The 20,913-nt window shown below is 39.3% G+C and overlaps 2 protein-coding genes across 2 annotated transcripts; both read right to left on the reverse strand.

Moving 5' to 3' along the window:
• Positions 1-2,651: 2,651 nt before the first annotated feature.
• On the reverse strand, positions 2,652-9,089 carry LOC306663988 (sulfate transporter-like). The gene is given in 5 exon segments (XM_079144678.1): positions 2,652-4,439; positions 4,442-4,513; positions 4,516-5,929; positions 7,876-8,306; positions 8,309-9,089. Coding segments are annotated over 5 exon segments (2,202 nt in total). The 5' UTR covers positions 8,565-9,089; the 3' UTR covers positions 2,652-4,410.
• A 1,571-nt stretch (positions 9,090-10,660) lies between these two features.
• LOC306664087 (HMG domain-containing protein 3-like) lies at positions 10,661-17,354 on the reverse strand. Its single transcript, XM_079144796.1, has 4 exons — positions 17,237-17,354; positions 16,193-16,367; positions 12,649-13,146; positions 10,661-11,317 (listed from the first exon to the last, which is right to left on the reverse strand). Exons 3-4 carry the CDS (start codon positions 12,991-12,993, stop codon positions 11,189-11,191), a joined length of 474 nt encoding a protein of 157 aa, XP_079000922.1. The 5' UTR covers positions 12,994-13,146; positions 16,193-16,367; positions 17,237-17,354; the 3' UTR covers positions 10,661-11,188.
• Positions 17,355-20,913: the final 3,559 nt, after the last annotated feature.

Genomic DNA, 20,913 nt, shown 5'->3' on the forward strand with positions numbered 1-20,913 from the left:
GCATATTAGTTCAAAGCTTAAGTATTCCAGTTCTCATTTCATCCTTTTTGCAGTTTTGAAGCCCAGTTTTAAATAAGGCATCACTAAAGTAAGAAAACACTGGGGCCACTAAAGAACAGAAAAAATTAAGCAAAATATAAGTCCTATCAACTGGATTTTTTACCATTTTCCTGTGGAATCTTTCTGTATAGACCAGAGGTTATCACTGGCTCCTGCTCAGCCCTGTCAAGCCTCAACTTAACACTTTCTATAAAGCACATTCCTAAGGGTCCAGAGTGAATTGAGTACCATAGTAAGCAACTGGCCCAAGGGTCCCTGACTCCTAGGTAGGTCCTCAAAAATATGAGGTAATGTCTACATTAATGTAAAGAGAACCTACAGTCCATCTCTGACAACACATGGAAAACAATTCATTAAGAAGGGTCACAGGACTTGAGTTTATCACTGTAACTTGGAGAACTCAATTTAAGTTCCCAAGAAATGCACTTTATCCCTTTCTTAAGATCAGGGCTAACCCTGACAATGTGGTTGTTTTGTTAGGTACAAGGGATTGAATCCAGGTGTGTTTTATCACTGAGCCATATTCCAGTCCTTTTTATTTTGAGACAGGGTCTAAGTTTCCAAGGCTGGCCTTAAACTTGAGATCCTCCCGCTACAGTGTCCTAACTTGGGATTACTAGTGTGTGCCACACCACTCAGCTGACAATGTCTTCTTCAAGACAAATTACTAAAAGAATACCACTGTAGAAAATTACTGTTCTTGTTAAAATGTAGTCATTAATATTTAAGTCTAATGAATGCATCTAACAATTCCATACATGTTTAAAGTTCACTGTTTACCATATTGTACATCTAACAATAAATTTTGATAATATCTCTATTGCTTAAAAACTAAGCCAACTGTCTAAATCAAAAAACTTTACCAGGCTTGGTGGGCACATACCTGTAATCCCAGCAAGTCAGCAGCCTGAAGTAGGAGGATTGCAAGTTCAAAGCCAGCCTCAGCAACTTAGCGAGGCCCTAAGCAACTTAGAGAAACCCTGTCTCAAAACAAAAAAAAGGGATGGGGATGTGGCTCAGTGGTTAAGCACTCCTAGGTTCAATCGCCAGTACCAAAACAAAAAACCTTGTTTTCTTTTGGATCTACTTTAAAAAGACCAATTAGATATCAATTTCATTACTGTATCAGAATCACATACAGTACTGGAGTCACATAGTTTACAGTGCTCCAGAATAGGTCAGACTAGGCTTTTGCCACAACTTGACAATGCGTCTCTCGGCTCTTTCAGCTGTGGTGAATCTGACTCTTCCCTTCTAAAAACAGAACCCAGGTCTGACCTGCTCTCAGAGGTGTGCTACTACTGTGTGGGGTTTACCGGGAATTGGATTCTGTTCAGTTGGGTCCCTTCCTTTTCACCCTTTGTTGGTCAGTCTTTTCCGTGATCTACTCCCATCACTGTTTTCCTTGCATAGTATGTCTATTTGTGCTTGCCAGACTCCACTGCTCTGGGTGTAACAAATTTTAAAAATCAGGTTATAAGAGCTTTAACTATCAAATTATGTATAGACTATAGTTCAATTAAATAACCATTTTAAGATACAGATTTTGTATACTGTTAGTAAGTAATGAGAAAATGCTTCATTTAGACTCTCACATTTAGAATAAGCAAAATAATTTTGTATCAGAAACAGTTTTCAAACTATCAAAAAAATAGCCAATAAAAAGGGCTGGGGATGTAGGTCAGTGATAGAGCTCCCCTGGGTTCAATCCCCAGTACAAAGAGAAAAAAAAAAAAAAAATACACAAATATATGTATATATATAAACACACACATTAGTTTTGGGTGGTAGCGGCAATGGCAAATTAGCCTTTGATTCCACATCTGATTCTTTTATATATCAGCAATCAAGAATGTTAACAATTTGCAAGTATATGCAGACCTCAAGCCCAAGTAAAAGATGAAACAAACTCTAGTGAAATCTTAAAATATAATGGTTACTAAAAAGCAGAATCTCTTGTTTACTCTTATCTTGGTAGGAGAGGTGCATACCAGAACATTACTCGAGAATTTGCTCACTGCTTTTTAAAGCTCCAAAACTGTTCATATCCACATGTGAACTAAAAGTTTAGGCAAAGGGCAAACCCTGTCATCCATCCTAAGGGATTTTCCAAATTCTGAGCTAAATGAAATTCTTTGGCTATGCTGGTACTGGATTTATAGAGTTGTAAACATGTACTCATTACTCTGTCAGAGTATTTGAAATCTATAATGATCTCAATTCAAACCTGACTTGGGGAAGGGACAAGAGGGGATAAAAAAAAAAAAAAAAAATTGACCAAGATACTGTGATTTGACAATTAGTATTCATAAGATTGGACAGAAAGGGCATCAGGGGGAAAAATTCTAATAGGATATCAGAATTTAGGATGTTACATCTAATCATAACATCAATCACCTAGAAAACAGAAATATAGATTTTGTACTCAGAAACTGCTCTGTCAGGATAATGGGAAAGGTATTTTTCCATATAAACAAATGGGAGAGTTCTACAATAGAAAAGCAACACTGACCGTTTATGGAGCAAACAGAAAAGCTAAAAAGAAAAAAAATGTATATATACACATATATGTCTCATATGAGCATAAAACATTTAAAAGCATCCAACCCACCTCAATAGAAGCCCTACATACAAGGCTTGTGTTCTTATATTTAAAATTGTTTAGAATATAGAAAGCAGCTAAAAAATTATTTGTACTTTGGTATTATTTTGTTTAAAAGACTTGGTTACATGTTCAAATCCTCACATAAATTAGTCTTCTATTCCTAACTTTGGACAACCCCTGCTTTTTCTTGCCTGTGAAGGTCCAAATATAGAACTATAAGCTTTCAATGTAAGATATTCTTACTTTTCCAAAGAAAGTATTCCTCAATTGGCAACTTGCGGCCAGTGACCATAAACAATACTCCCACATTTGGGTTTTTACAAATGTGCTTGTAAATTATTTTGTGTAATAGTTTTAGGCAATTTGAAGAGTGAAAAGCTGTATCAACAGCCATCTATGGCAGTAAGCACCAGCGTTGTTTTCACTAAAACATCTACAAAATTAATTATTGATGTCCTTTTGGAAGTACTCTTTTCTACCTCATGCGCATTCTTTTCCATGAACAGCAGCTTATACTTAAGAAAGACTGTCTAGTCCCAGCAGACCCTTGCTAAATGATATAGGGGAGGGGATACAATTTACTGCAAGTAAACTAGTTCTTAAGGGAAACTGCCAGCCATTTCTTTTTGCCATCTGTCCTGACAGTTTGCCTAAAATTCATTTAGAATACTGTAAGGCCAGGCATGGTGGCACATGCCTATAATTCCAGTAACTCAGGAGGCTGAGGCAGGAAGATCACAAGTTCAAGGCCAGCCTCCGCAACAGAGACCCTGTCTCAAAAAAAAAAGAGCTGGGGATGTGGCTCAATCATTAAGAACTCCTAGGTTCAATCCCTAGTAACAAAATAAAATACTTAAGAAAATGCAGAATCAGCTTTGCTTATCTGGCATGACTGTAAATGATACTCAGAAATGCCAGTTTAGGACAGATCCCATGGGAAAACACACTAGGATAACTTAATGCTAAAACAGTTTTATGGTAGATAAGAGGTCAGATAGAGACCACAGAAAGAATTCCCAATGCTTTTTCTGATTTTGAAGAACTCTTTGCTGAACTATTTACCCTAAATAAAAAGCTATGACTAAAACATCAAATATATCACAAAGAGTATTCTGTATAATGTGAGGATGTCACAAACCTGCTGGCCATCAGACTCCTAAGGAAACTGTGCCTATAGTTCCCTGCCTTAAGGATAGGATTGGTTCTTCCCTACAGAAATCCGGAGATCCTACTGCTATCTGGGGAACAAAGACTGGGAATAGAGAAGCACAAAAACAAAACTTGTCTAGTTAGGACCTCATGTGTCACAAGCCCCACTCCCTGCTGGTACAAGGGCAGGCTCAACACTCTCCAACTTCTTTCCCTCCCACTCTACAGAGTCATGCAAAGGCATCTATATTTCTAATGCAAACCCCAACTTCACTCCTTTATCATCTGGAGAAAAAGTTCAAATGTATAGCTCCCTAAAACAAGGTGGTCATAGTCTGGGGACTACTTTACTGTTTAATTCAGTAGATATTTATTACATTCCCCAAATACTTCATATCTGCATGAAAGCTTGAAACTGCAACATTTTTTCTTTTCGACTTTGCCCAACTATAAGCTCTGCTGCATTTGAGAATATACAAAGGCCATAAACTTCAAAGGAAGAATAATTTCAAGTGTGCAACTTGACATTATTGGAAAATGTTACATACTTAAAATTTTAACTTATTGGCTAGACATTCTTCCTTTCATCTACTTTCTCAATCACTGGACAGATTCAGACCATTAAGACACATATTCCTTTCTGCTTTTGAGATTCTATTGCAAAAGCCACTGCTTCATACACACTATAGAAAAGAAGTTTTCTTCTTCCTTTTTGGAATATTCTCCTCTGGCCAAAGAATCCCTCACAGAGGGATTGCATTGAGCCAGCAGAACTTGGATACCAATGGCTTCATAATCTCTGCGAACTTCTTTCAGTGTATGGATCCCTGCTGTATCTAAAAATTGTATTGCACTGCAGTCAATCACTACAGTATGCAGCTCCAAGGGATCATGGGAAAGTTGCATTGAAACTTCATCCTGGATTCCACTGAGAGTCACCATTTCCTCTTTGAGCTTTCTCTTTGCTGCCTTCTTCTGAGCTGCCTTTACCAAGATTGGGTTTAAAGTTTTTTTGTATAAAGCAGATCTGAAGCATTCTTTGTTTATGTAGTACAGTGGAGCTACAAAGCGGAAAATCTTGATCCCTGGCTTAGTCTGAAGGTTCTTGTAAGCAGACATAGATTCAAAAATTTCAGTCTCTTCCACCAAGCCAAGCAATGAAATCTTCGGCTTCTGGGTGCGGAGGATGACACAAAACATAGAAAAACAAACTCCAACAAGCAGACCTATTTCAGTGCTTATCAATGCAGAGGACAGCATAGTAACAAACCATATAACTGTATCCATTCTGCTAACCCTCCACATCTTGGGCACATCTCTAAATTTACAAAGGGCTCCCCGGAGATTTACAATAGTAATCACACCAAGGACACATTTCTGAAGGGAATAGAATAAAGGTGCAATTATCAGTAGAACCAACAAAAGAACCAGGGCTGTCACCACAGCAGAAAGCTGAGTTTGGCAGCCTGTTGATTCTTTAACCAATGTCTTTGCAAGAGCAGCGCTAGTAGTAATGCAGTGGAAGAAAGAAGGGATGATATTGCAAAAGCCAATGGCATACATTTCCTGATTCGCTTTGACTGTGTAACCATGTTTCTTGGCAAACATCTCAGAAAGTGATACAGTTATAGCAAAACCAATAATAGAAATAGCTATTGCATCTACAGCCACACTAGGAATCAGGTTCCAATCTGGTGCTTGGGGTGGCATAAACCCAGTGGGAATATGTTCAGCTATACTAGAATTGTAATTCTCATTTAGTTTTCCAAAATGAGAGGCTAATGTGGCTGCCACGACAACAATTAGTTCAGTAGGAATTGGTGCCTTGAGTTTGGACTTGAAGCGCTCATTGAGTTCTTTGGTTGGCAAAAGGACCAAAAGGCACAAAAGGCTGGTGATGAGATCACAGAGATTGGTCTTATGGATGTTTCTGAAGATATGCATCCAGGTAGTGATAAATGAGCCCACACCATTACTCCGAGGAAGGCTGAGCCCAAGAAGATATTTGGCCTGAGATGTAAGAATAGTGAAGGAGGCACCAGTGACAAATCCACTCAGCAAGGCATCTGAGAGGTAGACAGAAACGAAGCCCACTTGAAAAAAGCCCATTGCAACCTGGAAGGGAGGACATACATGTGTTAACTGGAAATGGAAAAGTGCCTCTACATTTTCTATTACATTGGCATTTCTTGCATGGAAACAAACCATCAGAGCATCACAGAAGGTCAGAGCTAGAATAAAGGCAATCATACATCAATCTTGTCATTTTACAAAGAGAGAACTTGCCCAAGGTCACACTGTTACTCGTTAGTCCAGATGAAGGAGGAACTTAGGATATCTACCTTCTCATACAATGTTTCTTAAACTTGAATAAGGTTCAGACTTCTTTTCAAAAGAACTTTCTCAAGGATCCACAAGAAAACATAAAAACTAAAATTGGAAAAATTCCTCTAATTTTGTATTTTTCATTAAGTCATAAATCATTACTGTAAAAATAGAGTTATAACTGGTGAAAAAAATAAGGCTCACATCAAAATAGAATCACACCTTAAAAGTTACCACAGAACTCTTTACTCTAACCTCATTGAAAAATTGTTCTACATTCAGTGTGTATATACTTATTCCACACAGCCTCCCATATTAATAATAATCCTGTATTTTCACAATTAACACCTTTTTATTTCTTCCTCTTCCCAACGCCTCAGAATTCTATCACACCTTTCTAATTCTTGGTGAGGCATACTAACAAAAAAGAAAAAATGGACTCTTAAGGAGTACTACACATCTGCACATCACTTTCTTTCCCTCATCTCAAACACACACCAAATAAAGTGAGCCAATCTTCCCATTCACCTGCTGGTTCCAAATGCCTGCACTAGAGAACAGGTTTAATCCTGGCACTGACTCCTGGTTGCTAACAGGCAGAGCATGATAATAACAGCAAATTAGGGACTTCTATAGGAGACCCAAGAGTAATTTCATTTCTAATCCTTTCTCCTGGCTGCTTTATGAAATAGTGGCCCTCAATTTATTCTCCCTCCCCAATAATCCAAGAGAACTACTATATTTTTAATTATATATATATATATATATATATATATATATATATATATATACACATACACACTTTGGCACTGGGGATTGAACCCAGGGGGTACTTTACCACTAAGCTATATCCCCAGCCCTTTTAATTTTTTGAGACAAGATCTTGCTAAGTTGCTGAGGGTTTTGGTCAATTGCTGAGGCTGGTCTCAAACTTAGAATCTTCCTGCCTCACCCTCACTTAGGATTATTGGTATTATAAGCATGCACCACCACACCCAGTCAAGTGTTTTTAGTAAGAGTCCACTCACCAGAGCAGCAACTCTAAAGTAGGAGAACCTACAATTTGAAAATATCCTGTACTGTACCTCCCCCTACCCCATTTTGTTACCATCTTGCCTGATTGCTCATGTCAACCTTGCCAGTAACCAACCACATATAATCTCTAGCAAACAGTTGTCTCCTGACAGAAAATTAAGGAGCTATACTGGGTAATCTAAGAACCCTTTCTAGTGTAAATTTTATAACCAAATAATTAAATCTGGCTGTCTAAAATTCTTAGGTTTATCTGGGCATAGTGGCACATGCCTATAATCCTAGTGACTGGGGAGGCTGAGGCAGAAAGATTGCAAATTCTAAGCCAGCCTCAGCAACTTACTGAGGCCCTAAGCAACTCAGCAAGACCCTCAAACTAAAGACTTAAAATAAAAAAAAAGGGGTGGGGATTTGACTCAGTGGTTAAGTAGCCCTGGGTTCAATTTCCAGAACCAAAAAATTAAAAAAAATTTTTTTTTAAATTCATAGGTTAAGAGGTAGTCTGAGACTAGGAAAGAAAACCAGATCTATCTTACCTGTGGCATCTAGGGTTTGAATTTTGGCTCTATAATTCAAATATCTTGAGCACTTAGTAAAACAATAGCTTTATTATATTATGATCACCAAGATCCCTTACAGTTCTGAGATTTCATGTAGAGTGATTACTTTTGCCAGAAATGACCAATTTTTCCACTGTTTCTTACCTGATAAACTCCAGCCATAAAGGTTACAGTGCTGCCAACTTTAATTGCATAGCAACTTTTGTCACATGTCCGGTCTAATGTGTGGTTTACTAATGTGCTCCTATTTAAAATCATTTCTAAAGAAGGAGCAAAATCAGAGCCAGCTTTGTGTAGTTCTCGGTCAACTACCTCACCAATCATAAGGCACAGTACTCCAAAAATGCCCACAGAGATGTGATGAGAGGTACCAAATATGAAATAAATGATGCTGGCAAAAAAAGATGTGTACAGTCCATAAATAGGTTCTTGGCCAGCCAAAAGGGAATAAGCAATGGACTGGGGCACCAATAAAATGCCCACAATCAAGCCAGACATCACATCTCCTAAAATGTTTTTCTTTAGATCATATTTTGGGAGCCACTGCAAAACAGGAAGAAAATCAAAATCATTTTTTTAACTTTGGTTGGGCTACACTGGCAATTCTTCTGTAGCTTTTTGATGACAAACTGCTTGATGTTAGTATGTGATTTCTCCTGAGGCTCCACGTGGATCCTAGGATAAGGTCTGTGTTGACCATTGGTCTCAAATTGCTTCAAGTCAGTACTTGATTCCTTTTGAGGCTTCAGAAGGACACCAGATGGAAGACTGTCATTTCCTTCAGCTGAGTCCCTGGGTGAAAGGTCATGTTGCTCTTTACTTTCCAAAGACATTTCTGGAGATAGATGATTCAGCTTCCTACCCCAGAGAAAATACCAGTTTTAATCAATAAAGTAATTCTCAGTATTCAGGTACATTAACAGTTCCACTCGTCACACATGGGAGTTAAGAGGACTTCAGTTGGGGATACGTATCTTATGCCTTCTTTTCCTTATCAAGCCTTGTTTATCTTAGACAGAGGAAAAAAGAAGACCAGCACCAGATCATAAACAGCTAAGTCAAAGCAAATAATTGGGTGATACAGGACATCCCAAAAGAATAAATCACTAAGGATTCTTTTCCATATTTGCCTAGCTATCCCTGCAGTTTCTTCTTTAGAAAAGTTATTAGGGCACCCTCCTCTCTCTATGCAAATAATGGTCTGCTTCCTAGGTTTTTCACTTCCCAGGTATACTACAAAACAGAATCTAGTCTCAAATTTTCACTCCTCTCTACCAGTCCCTGAAAAAAGATGGCCCTCTGTGTATGTACATGTCCCTTTTTATGTGTAAAAACAATTGTTGAGAACAGAAGAAAAAGTATGTGAAAAGAGTAAAGAAATGTTTTTGGCAATAAAAAGAAACTAGAGCAGAATGCATCTGGATCTTTGAACAGCACTCCTTTGTTTAGATAGGATAGACAGTATTGAAGAAGAAAAGGTTAAAATGGTCAATTTTATATTATGTGTACTTACCACAATTTTCTTAAAGGGTAATAAGGGAATGTTTATTAGGAACTTTGTGTCAATATAATTGACAACCTAAATGAAATAAACATGAAAGACAATATACAAAGAGCTCACTCAAAAGTAGGTAATCTAAATAGTCCTATGTAGCTGGGCATGGTAATGTGCAACTGTAGTCCCAGCTACTCCACAGGCTTAGGCAGGAGGATCATGAGTTCAAGGCCAGCCAGAAGGAAAAGCAAGACTCTGTCTCCCAACATCCCACCACCAAAAAAAAAAAAAAAAAAAAAAAAAAAAAAAAAAAAAAAAAAAAAACCATGTATATTTTAAAATGTTGGACTTGAAGTTAAAAACCTTCTCAGAAAGAAAACTCCAGGCCCACATGACTTCACTGGTAATTCTATCAAACACTGTAAGAAATAATGTGAATACAACATGAACTCTTTAAGAAAATAGAAGGGGAGAAATAGTTCCCAACTCATTTTATGAAGTAAGCACACAAAAACCAGACTACACAAGAACATTAAAGACCAACATCCCTCATGAACAGATACAAAAATTCTGAACAAAATTTTAGCTGATCAAATCTGACAATATATAAAAGGACTAATAGATCACTGCCAACTAGGGTTCATCCCAGGAATGCTGGGTTGGTTTAACATTGGAAAACAATGAAGTTAACCACATTAACCAACTAGAAAGAAAATCCATACAATCATCTCAATAGACACAGAAAAAGCATTTGACAAAATCCAACATTCATTTTAATGAAAACATCTAGAAAGCTGGATGAAGTGGCCTACACCTATAATCTCATCAATTTGGGAGAATGAGGCAGAATAACTGCAAGTTTTGAGACCAGACTCAGCAATTTTGCAAGAAAAAAATCTCAAAATAAAAAGGGTGGTGATGTAGTTCAGGGGTAGAAGCCCTTAGGTTCAATCCCAGTAACCCAAACAACCAACCTACCAATCAACAAACCCAACAACAACAAAAACCTCCTAGCAAATCAGAAATAGAAGGAAACATCCTAAACTTAATAAATGGCATCTACAAAAAACCTATAGCTAACATCATACTTAATGGGGAAAGACTGAATATTTCCCCCAAGATCTTATCCGCTCTTAGCACTTTTATTTAACATTGTACTAGAGGACCTAGACAAGGTAATAAAGCAAGAAAAAGAAATAAGGAATTCAGATCAGAAAGCAAGATAAAAAACTTCACTAATAGACAACATGATTTTCTCTGTAGAAAATCCAATCAAATCTACAAAAAAAGCTATCAAAACTAAACAAGTTTTAAGTTGTAATACACAGCTCCATATTAAAAAAAAAAATCGATTGTATTACTAAATACCAGCAGGAAACAATCAAATATTGATAAAGTTTTTTTAATATCACTACGAAGCATCAAAAAACATGAAAATACTTAGGGACAAATCTCAGCCCAGATGCTACAGTGTGTGATAGAAAAAATATCAACTAAGAATCAAGAAACCAGAATCCTGATTCTGGCTTGTTTGTAATCAAGTGGCCTTTTTCTTCTCTGGTTCCTAATCTAACGATAAGAATATTTAATTACATCAGTGGCTCCTTGATTTTTTGAAATCACGCATGATTCTGAAAACTTGATAAAAGCCCTGGAATCTGTTCCAGGAAAATGCTCTCCAGCAGTCTGTATAAAACTTGAGGGAATTCATGGATCCTGTGAAGCTCTATAAAACCCCCAACTGAAGAACACATGGCCCAGAAAATCCCTGAGACCTCTGCCAATTCCAGTTGTCTAGCAGTCTAAGTTTCTCTCTCTCTCTCTCTCTGATGCTATAATTATAATATTATATGCAAAAGTAAGATTCACCATTATGTATTTGTACATGCACACAATATAATTCAGCCAATTTCATTTCCCAGTCTAAAGGTCAAAGATGTTTTAGAAAACTTTAGAAGAGCCCTAAATGCCATCAACTCCCCACATACTGACCAGTTTGATAGAGGTGGGATTCTCCATAACTGAGTAGGCAGGCAGAGGCAACATGATGTACTGTGTGGCTGGTGCAGAGGAGCTACTCTCACTGGAGTCCTGCAGACAATGGAGAGAAGGACAGCTTCATTGAAATATGGTACAGAACACCCAAGGCCACCCATACCACTTGAAGACTATAAGTTCAATACTCATAAGTAGTGCACTTATTCAACATGCACATGAAGAAACAAATCTATCATTACCCCCAAATTAAACATTTAATTAGGAGCAAAGAAAAAAAAAAAACTATACCACAGAAAATTTGCTATCCTCATTTTACTTATGAAAAAGCGAAGTTCCAAGAGTCTTGGGACTCTTAACATCATATAAGCATTGATAGAATCCAATTTTTCTAATCTTATCAAATATTAAATTATTTTTTAACAGTACTGTGGATTGAACCAAGGGTCTTGTACAAGCTAGGTAAGCATTCTACCACTAAACTACATCCCCAGTCCTTTCTTTTAAACTTGATTTTAAGACAGGGTCTCACTAGACTACTCAGGTGGGATTTGAATTTGCAATGCTGCTTCACCTCAACCTCCCAGGTAGCTGGAATTATAGTCAAGCATTACCACACCCTTTAAAGCACCCCACTCATCTGCCTTAACCAAGTCCATGGTCTGCACTGATGCAACAAATAATAAAAAGAATTATTAGACCCTGCACAGATTTCTTTGCAGGGTCCCCTTCCTCTAACCAGGATGGAAGGGCTACAACAAGTTGGCCTTCTTAGATTTAGTAGGACTCCCACCTGTCTAAGGACACTATCCTAACCAGGGCAAAAGAGGGCAAGCTATACACTGGAGCATGGTAGCCATTTCCTGACTTTCAGAGACGAGTTGTAGAATCAGTAAAACTGCTGCTTTTCCCTTCAAATGAGCACTCAGGCTAGCAGAGAGACTTACCTCTTCTTTTCCAGCTACTAGTCCCCCATCAACCTGGCCTTGAAGAAAATATCTTTCTTCCTAACCCATCTGTACCCAAGACCTTTTAATAATTCTCACATACAGTTCCAGGTGCCATGTTTGTTGAAATGTACTTTAGGAATACAAAATCTTGACTGGTATTAATAGCCTGACAGGTCTTGGTTTTGACTCATGAATACCATGTCCAGCTCTCCTGCTAATGAACCTCATGTACCATATTACGTGAAGAAAATTCTGGTTAAGCTGGGCAAAGAAGTATTAATAGGAGTGCCTGAGAAACTGAAGAGAACTATGGAGCAAGCACAGAGGTCAAACATGTTGAAGAGAACAATAATCCCACCAGAAGTTCCATATAAGCACTTTATCATAACCACTGCTCCAAAATTGCACTGCATGGTGCTGGGTGCCTTTTTAGTAACTCCCAGATAAACCAAAGACATCAGTACCAAAGTCACTTACCCTCATGACTGTCACCACTGAAACACTCTCCCCCACCTGCGAGTGGGGCACAGCCAGGCTTCCAGTGGGGAGGTCTGATGAACCATTCACTAAGGTCTCTTCAATTACCAGGCTTGTCTGGTAAGGCTGGTGGTTCTCCCCTACTTCTAAGGAAGCCTCCTCCAAAAGTACATCCTGGCTGAGCATTTCTGAGGTGGCAATCTCTTGTACAGCACCTGGATGAGCAAGGGTTCCCACCTCCTCAGTCAGGGCCTCCATAGCCAGGCATTGCTCTGCCATGCCAGCATGGCTGGGCATTGTCTCCGGGGCAGTGCTAGACACAAGAGGAGGTCCTTTTGGGGACATCTGGTTCTGAGCCACACATAGCTCTAGCTGAGGGCAGCTCCGGTCCTCCTGCAGGCTGCTCTTGGGGATGATGATATAATCTGAGCGGGGGAGGATCTTGCGGAAACCTGGGATGTCCGGAACCACAGCAGTCAGTGCAGACAGCTTAGAATTCTGAGGATGAGGAAGCCAGGGAGAAGGGGACAAGCAAATACAATGATAAAGATAAGAACATACAGATACATATTTATTAGTTCACTTTTTTTCTGCAAAAGGACTAGAAAGTCTACATTCCCTTAAATAAAATTAGATAGGGCCAGCCTCTGTCGACAGTAATGTCATCTTCACTTGAATCAATGTAACTTCTTGGTCAATGACATAGGAAACACATAACATAGACTGAACTCTGGACAGAGCACTATTCTTGGCATATAAAACTATAAGCTGGAACTCCAGGCCTGGCATGGTCTTGAGCAAATACTTTCTTCTCTTGAGGCCTCAGTTTCCCCATCTATAACATAAGGGAGTAGAATCTGGCATTATATGAGTTCTTTTTGAGCTTTGACACTTTAGGATTCCAAAGTAGTATATAAGCTTTACCAGAATATATAGTGTTCAATAAAAAACCTAAAAGCATAAAATACAATCCAACAGGCCAAGCTGGAACTCAACACAAGAAGTCAGGATTCTGACCTTACTGGTTCTCCGAAACTTACAAAAAAGAGGATTAACAGGTCAAACAACTGAGAAAGTATCATGAGAGTATGTCTAGCAGGGGCTCCATGATAAGGTCCTGAAAATAATAAGGGGGAAAAAAAATAACACTGACCTAGTACCTTAAGGTTTAGAAAATGCTTTCAAACCCATTCTCTAATTTTACCTCAAAAACACTATCCAGTTAGGTGACACTATTATTACTCCCATTTAACACATGAGGAAACTCAGGATGAAGGGGTTAAGCTTCCAAAACACAAATTTATTAAGTAATAAAGAACTGAACTCTAAGCAAGCTCTTAAGATCAAGAACAAGACGACCTAGGACTAAAAACAACCCTGCATAGTTAACTGGCACCAAGAAAAGGGTATTTTGTTTCATTTTTTCAACTTAAAAGTGAAAGTCATTTAATAAGGAAACAGAAATTCAAAGTAAACAGTGAGAACTGAAATTAAATGCAGCAAAAAAATAATTTCAGAAGCATAGTTTAGAAGGGATGCTAAAACCAATTACAAGAATCCTTAAAAGCAAGAAGTCGATAAGACTACTTAAAGCAAAGAAAGTACTCAGAAATAAAAGTTAAAAGACACATTCAGATGAAACATGAAAGCAGACAGACTGATTCCTTTATGGCGCCTTTAGTGGAAAGGTGATGAGGAAACATTCTCTAGTCAACCTTTGAAGCTGGCAGATTAAGGGAACAAGACTAAATGGTAACAAATACACAGGATGATTTAGACTTAAATCCAAGCACAGAGAAAACAGAATTATCTGGATGACATTAGTTTTACAGACTGGAAGGAATAACACTGGAACACTGGACCCTTGGCAGGAGACCTAACGGGCTAATGAGGATGCAGCCTTGCCACCAAAGGCTCTGAGAGGCTACTAAGACATGCAGGCAGGAGGCTCTCAGCCTCACACAAGGCAATCTGAGAGGACAAACAGTACATAAAGCTTCACCCAGCCTTGGCACATTTTAGATATTCAATAAACATCACCCTCACTCTTCTGGTTATTGGACATTTAATTGACTCAAGAGTAACAATTACTGAAAACGTCAGAATGTGCCAAAGACTCAGATAGGTGATTTCATTTTTTTTTAAACATTATGAGTAGGTACTAATTTCATTTTGCAGATTAAGCCAAGACTCAAAACAAAAGTTAAATGATTCTTCCAGGATCACTCAGCAAGTCAGTGTCAGAGCTAAGCTACTCATGATCTTGGTAGTGGTGGAGATGGGTTAAATTTAAATGAGCATATGGATAAGGAAGAATCACTGCAGATGACTGACTTAAAATTTTTACCGTCTTGATAAGAATCTACATCATCAGTGTCTAGTTTTCAAAACCAAATCATTCCAGGATTAGATGAAATTTTCATCAGTCAAAAATATTACATTGGTTGGGGGGATGCTGGTGCCTGAACCCTTGGTTTCACATATACTGAGCATGTTGTTTGCCACTGAGCTACACTCGCAACTCCAAAGATTGCCAATTTTATAATAGGGAAGCCAAAGGGAATAGGTTTTCTTTTCTTAGACTCTACCTCCCCACCCCCGCCCCACAGGGATTATTTCCCAGACTCACTGCTTACAAACAAATCATCTAAAAGAGGTAGAGTGGCATCTTCAAGAGTGTAAGTAAAATGATTGTGGCAGATGGACTTAACCTGGCCTGTTCTTTTATATACTTGTTGACTTCAAAAGAAACCTCTGCTCTGTATTAAAAAAGAAGTTAGAGACAATTGTTTCTAACAGGAGCTCAGATTTAAAGGTTTCAGCTTACAAGAGAAAGGTTATTTTTTTCCTGCAGGAACTTCAATTAAAAAAAAAAAAAAAAGAAGCTGTTTAAATAGCTGTCAATGTTTTTTGTCACTGTGAACAAGAAATAAAAAAGTGGCTGACAGACATAAACCTAAATGCTTTCATGATAGTTCTTTAACCCAAGCATTCAAAGCCTCAGTCTCCTCCATCATCTTTGGCTTTAACCTTGCAGTTTTGCTTCTCCTATAGTTCATAACCACCAGCAGTAACAAAAGAACCCCATCCTACTCAAAGCAACAGTATCTTACCTCTAACCATGCACACCTAATTCTTGATTATAGTTGATAGTAGTTAGTACAAACAAACTAATTATACCATACTCAATTTTCAATATGAAAACATATCAGAGGAATGTCTTTGTAAGCTATCATATTAAAAAAAATACCACTAACTACCCATGAGGATACAGGGCTCCAAGTCCTACTAAAATTCAGAAAAGGAACCTAAGGCTCACTGCAAAAACCCTAGAAAATGTAAGCTTTTGTAACCAAAGAGGAAAAGAGAGTACAGAGAATCATCAAAATGGAAACAGACAATATGAGAGTCAAGAAAGATAAAATGATAAAAATTTTCCCAAGCAAAGAGGACAAAACAAGAAAAAAAGGTGGTTGGTCTCCCCAAGGCTCCCCCCAACCTTTGAACCAATGGAGAAATTATCTGGAAAAAAAAGATTACTTACAGGATCCAAACCTTCTTTCTCTAGTTTGGCTTTCTCCAAGTAGTAACTCCTCTCAGCCACGCTGAGAAGTCTCCAACTCTCACTAATCTTCTTATTGATCTCAGACTGGGGGAGGTGAGGGAGCTCCTGCTGCACTTTCAGGTAGATGTCATAGTAGTATAGAAGGTAAGCAGACCTGAGGAAGCAACCACTTCTTCAGACCATCCCTTATTCAACCACTATGTACTATAACATTAGAGGTTTCATAGTAAAGAGGTTTACATAAAAACTCAGGATCTCAATTCAATGCATTTAATAAAAACTGAAAACCAAGAAAAGAAACATTTATAACACACCCAGATGGTATTTGAGGTGGGCAAAATGAATAGTAAAGACAACAAGTTGTTTTCTCCCTTCAGAAACCTGGAAGCAAGGCTTCGTTTGATGTACTTTTCCAGGGACCTTTTTTTTTTCCAGGAATGATTGGCTTTAAAATCAAAGCTAGCCAAAGAAGATACAGGTATCATATCATACCACTCAGGGCAAGGTTACCAGGGTGGCTCACTGCCCAGGTGGTTATCACTCATTCTTTACTCCTCTACGTGGTCTCTAGTCATTTTACCTCCTGAAGGCTGAGAAAGCCTCAGCCAAGAAGCATGCAATGTTCACACTTAAGAGGGAAATTAGAGCTACAATCTAGGTAAACTCTACAGATGACACTGGTACTATTTATAATTCTGATTTTATTAATGCCTTATTTTAAATATTTAAACAATGGCATAGTAAAAGAAAATAACGTAGCTCTTTTGTACATAGCATCTACCATCTGGTGCAATTCTTTTTTGTGACAGCCTGGAAAACATAAGCAAAGTCTGGCCAGAAACAGCAAAATGTTGGCATATATCCAGCCATTTTCCCCTTTCCAGTTACCTCCCCCCCACATCCCAATGCCCATCAAGACTTCAACAGTTGCACTCTTAAAAGAATTTTAAAGTCTTCTTCAACACAACTCTCCAGGCAGGTAGGTGTATAAATTCCAGCAGCAACCTAAACATGTTGGCTAACCTGGGTTTCTTGGCCTTTTCTCCATGTATTTTATACTTTTTCTTCTTCTTAGGTGGCCCAGGAGAGGTTATAACAGTAGGCTTCCTCAATTTCCTCCATCACGACAGTTACCTCAGTACCATATATGATGCATCCATGGCTACAAGCAGGAAAGTCAAGCACAAAGTTTTTTAAATCTACCCTAAAAGGAAGCAACAGTCTGCAGATCCAATAATCCCTTACTCTATCAGGGGTCTAAAGGTTTAACCATTCCCAAACTCAGCAGATAAGCACATGGGGTACATGTTAAACATACAGATTTCAAGGTTCCACTTCTTCTGAATCAGAATCTAGAAGGTATGGAAACCTGTATCCTTAACAAATATCTTAGATGATTCCTCTGACCAGATACTCATATTCACTCATGGGATACTGTAATTCTTCAACTCAAAGATTTATTAATCCCACATTATAAGAATTCCATATAGAAACAGGTAAAAAGACTACCTGGCCAGGAGTCAGAACTTCTCACCCTCTCCCTCACTATGCTTCATCAAGTTAAACAAACAGCTTTAGTGGTTCATTAAAATAATTCAAACATGCAATAAGGCCCTATATGTCAAAGATTTCTTTACACCCTGCCAGCCTGTGTCATTTGGGGGCAGATCTTTTAACTGCTTTAGGTTCATTTCTCTCATATAAAAAAGAGATATCTCACTTACCTCCCCATAGATTTACAGTGATAAGACTCAAAAGATCTAACAGACACACAACTATTTGAAAACATTCAATTGTAATACAAATAAAAGCATTCATTATTAAAGACAATTATCTGTAACTGAGATACTTAACAACTTGCCCAATGCCGCCAAACCTTTTTAATTTTTTTATTAAAAATTCAACTCCCTGATCCTTTTGACATAATGCTACATTGCTACTGGTAACCCTCTCTACCAGAACTGTCCAATAAACCCCAATGGAAATGATCTACTCTATGCTGTCCAGTATAGTATACACTAGTCACATATAACTATTAAACACCTGAAATATGGCTATTTAGATGAGGAACCAGGCTAATTTTGCTTTTACTGAACTGTAATTATTTAAGTAGCCATACATGGCCAGTATAGGTACAGTGATAAAATACTATACAGTACAGATCTAAATGGTTACCTGGTAGACCAACATTAGCTCTCTGGAGCTGGCCCCAAAGCACAATCTACTAACAGCTTTTATATCTAGGAAAAAAACAGGCATAAAAAACTGAATGCCTAGCCAGGTGCAGTGGTGCACACCTGTAATCCCAGTAACTCAGGAAGCTGAGACAGGAGGATCCTAAATTCAAGACTAGCCCCACCAACTTAGTGAGGCCCTAAGCATCTTAGTGAGACCCTGTCTAGAAATAAAAAATAAACAACACCAGATATGGTGGCACACAAATATAATGCCAGCGACCTGGGAGGCTGAGGCAGGAGGATCACAAGTTCAAAACCAGCCTCAGCAACTTAGCAAAGTCCTAAGAAATAATGAGACCCTGACTCAAAATAAAACATAAAAAGGGCTAGCTCAGGTCAGTGGTAAAGTGCCCTGGATTCAATTCCCAGTACCAAAAAAAAAAAAAAAAAGACGTGGGATGTGGCTCAGTGGTAAAGTCCCTCTGGGTTAAAAAAAAAAAAAAAAACTTGAATACTCAGGTCCAGAAGAGTTCATTTATTTGTGGTCAAGTTCTAGGCTGAAATTTAACAATTAAATCCTTGAACAAGCAAGGTTCCCAGAAACCACTTGAATTTCCTGAGAGGAATAATCGTTGCTCATGAAAATCTATCAGAAGGAAATTTGGATTTCTGGAAAAACAGACTTGTGGTAGGAAACACAGGACTATGGGTAGTACAAAGCCCATCTGCATCTAATTTAGACCTCCCTCCACAAATGATAAGGCATCTGACAAGTATAATGAGCAAAAGAGGTCTACACATGGAGCCAGCAGACCTGAATCCAACTCTAAATTCTTACCTAATGACCTCAGACAAGGGCATTCCACACCCAAATTTCAGTTTCTCCTGAAGAGGATGAACTTAGTAGCTCCTAACCTTTTGGGAGTCAAGAATTCTTTTGACAAATGTGAAAGCTAAACTCCCTCCCTAGAAAATGCAGAAATACAGTATTTCACCTACAATTTTAAAAAATAAAGATATTTATCCCAGATTATGAACATATTATTCCTAAGGTCTTTTATAGTTATCACTAAATGATTCCTCTTAGGCCCCTTTCCCCCAAAAGGTCTAAACCAAGAAAACAAAACTTGCAATCTGTTACAATGCAATCAGGGAAGAGAATACAGTCCACAACTTGACTGGGTAAACAAAGGCAAAAGCTGTTAGGGAAGTTGGAGTTCAAAGCAAGGACATGTGGGGGCAGTGCTTTTTTTGTCCTTAAAATTGACTTAAAACCTTTGCGAAGAGGATCGGTATCTCCAAGAGAACATATACAAAGGATGGCATGTAAGATTTTAGCAACAAGGGCAAAACAAGTTAAGAACCAAAGTCATTACAACCACCTTTGGAGCAGGAAGAGACTACCCTGGGCTTTTGTTTACTGTCCTATTCTAAGCCTGGGCTCCAAGTGTGTTTTCAACAGCTAGGCCTCAGTGCATGGGTTGCAAAAAGAGACAGGATAAAATGAAGGTTAAAGCCAAGAGTTCTAGAGGACAGAAGAGCTGGGTACTAATGTTGTTTCCATTGTTTAAAAGCACAAGCACAGATTCCTTGGGCATAGATCTTAAGATCTATATGCCCTCTCCAAACCTTAGTTTTCTTATTTGCAAAACACAGAGGGCAGCACTTGAAACAGAGACACTTTCACTGTCCCATCAGATCCTCGGAATCAATCATTAAGATGGCCTTCTGACGGCTCAACCATGGGCCAGGTTTGACTCTGGCCTTCTTTAGCTCCCTCCCTGGGTCTCAGATGTCTCAAAGGTACGGGCTGAGGGAAGAGGAAACTAAAGCTCACTGGTCCTACTTTGTGAAAGAGACAACCCGAAGCTAAGAGAGCGACGGCAACCCAGTTCGAGGTCGCCAAGACAGGGCAGCGTAACCCTCGTGGATCAGACTTACCCCGAGGAGACGTGCTAGCCGCGCGGCTCACATTCCCGGAGGCGCCCTGGCCCAAGGGCTAGACGAGGAGGCTTGCCCGCGCACTCGCGCTCCCCGCTGTCGGAGAGAGGCGGCCTCCAGTCGTGACAGCGGCAACAAGGAAGTGGAGACGAGGGCTCGCGCGCGCATCCCGGGTACTGGAGGAGCCCCCGGCCCCGCGGCCCCGCCCGGTGACAACACGGCGCGGAAGTCGCGACCACCCCTCTAACTCCCCTCCTCGAAGTCGCGATATGGGGTCGGGAAGGGCGAGTGCAGAAGCTCAAGTTCACTTTGCAGGCTTCTCACCGACGCCTGCCGAGAACCCCGGGGTCAAGCCCCGGGGGAGCCCGAGAAAGAGAGCAAGGACACAAGTATCGCCGTGGCAATAGTCCGGAGGTGGCAGCAGCAGCAGAGACAGCAGCAACAGCACACCGGATCGCCAGGGAGATCCGTCCCGGCGGCCCTCGCGGCGCACCGGAAGTGGCTAGCGGCGCGTGACTGCGTGCAATCACTCGCGCAAGCGCAACAGTCCAGCCCTAGCTGGGGAGCGGACCCAAATGAAAC

The sequence above is a fragment of the Sciurus vulgaris genome, assembly GCF_902686455.1.
Source record: "Sciurus vulgaris genome assembly, chromosome: 6".
In the NCBI taxonomy this organism is placed as follows: Eukaryota; Metazoa; Chordata; class Mammalia; order Rodentia; family Sciuridae; genus Sciurus; species Sciurus vulgaris.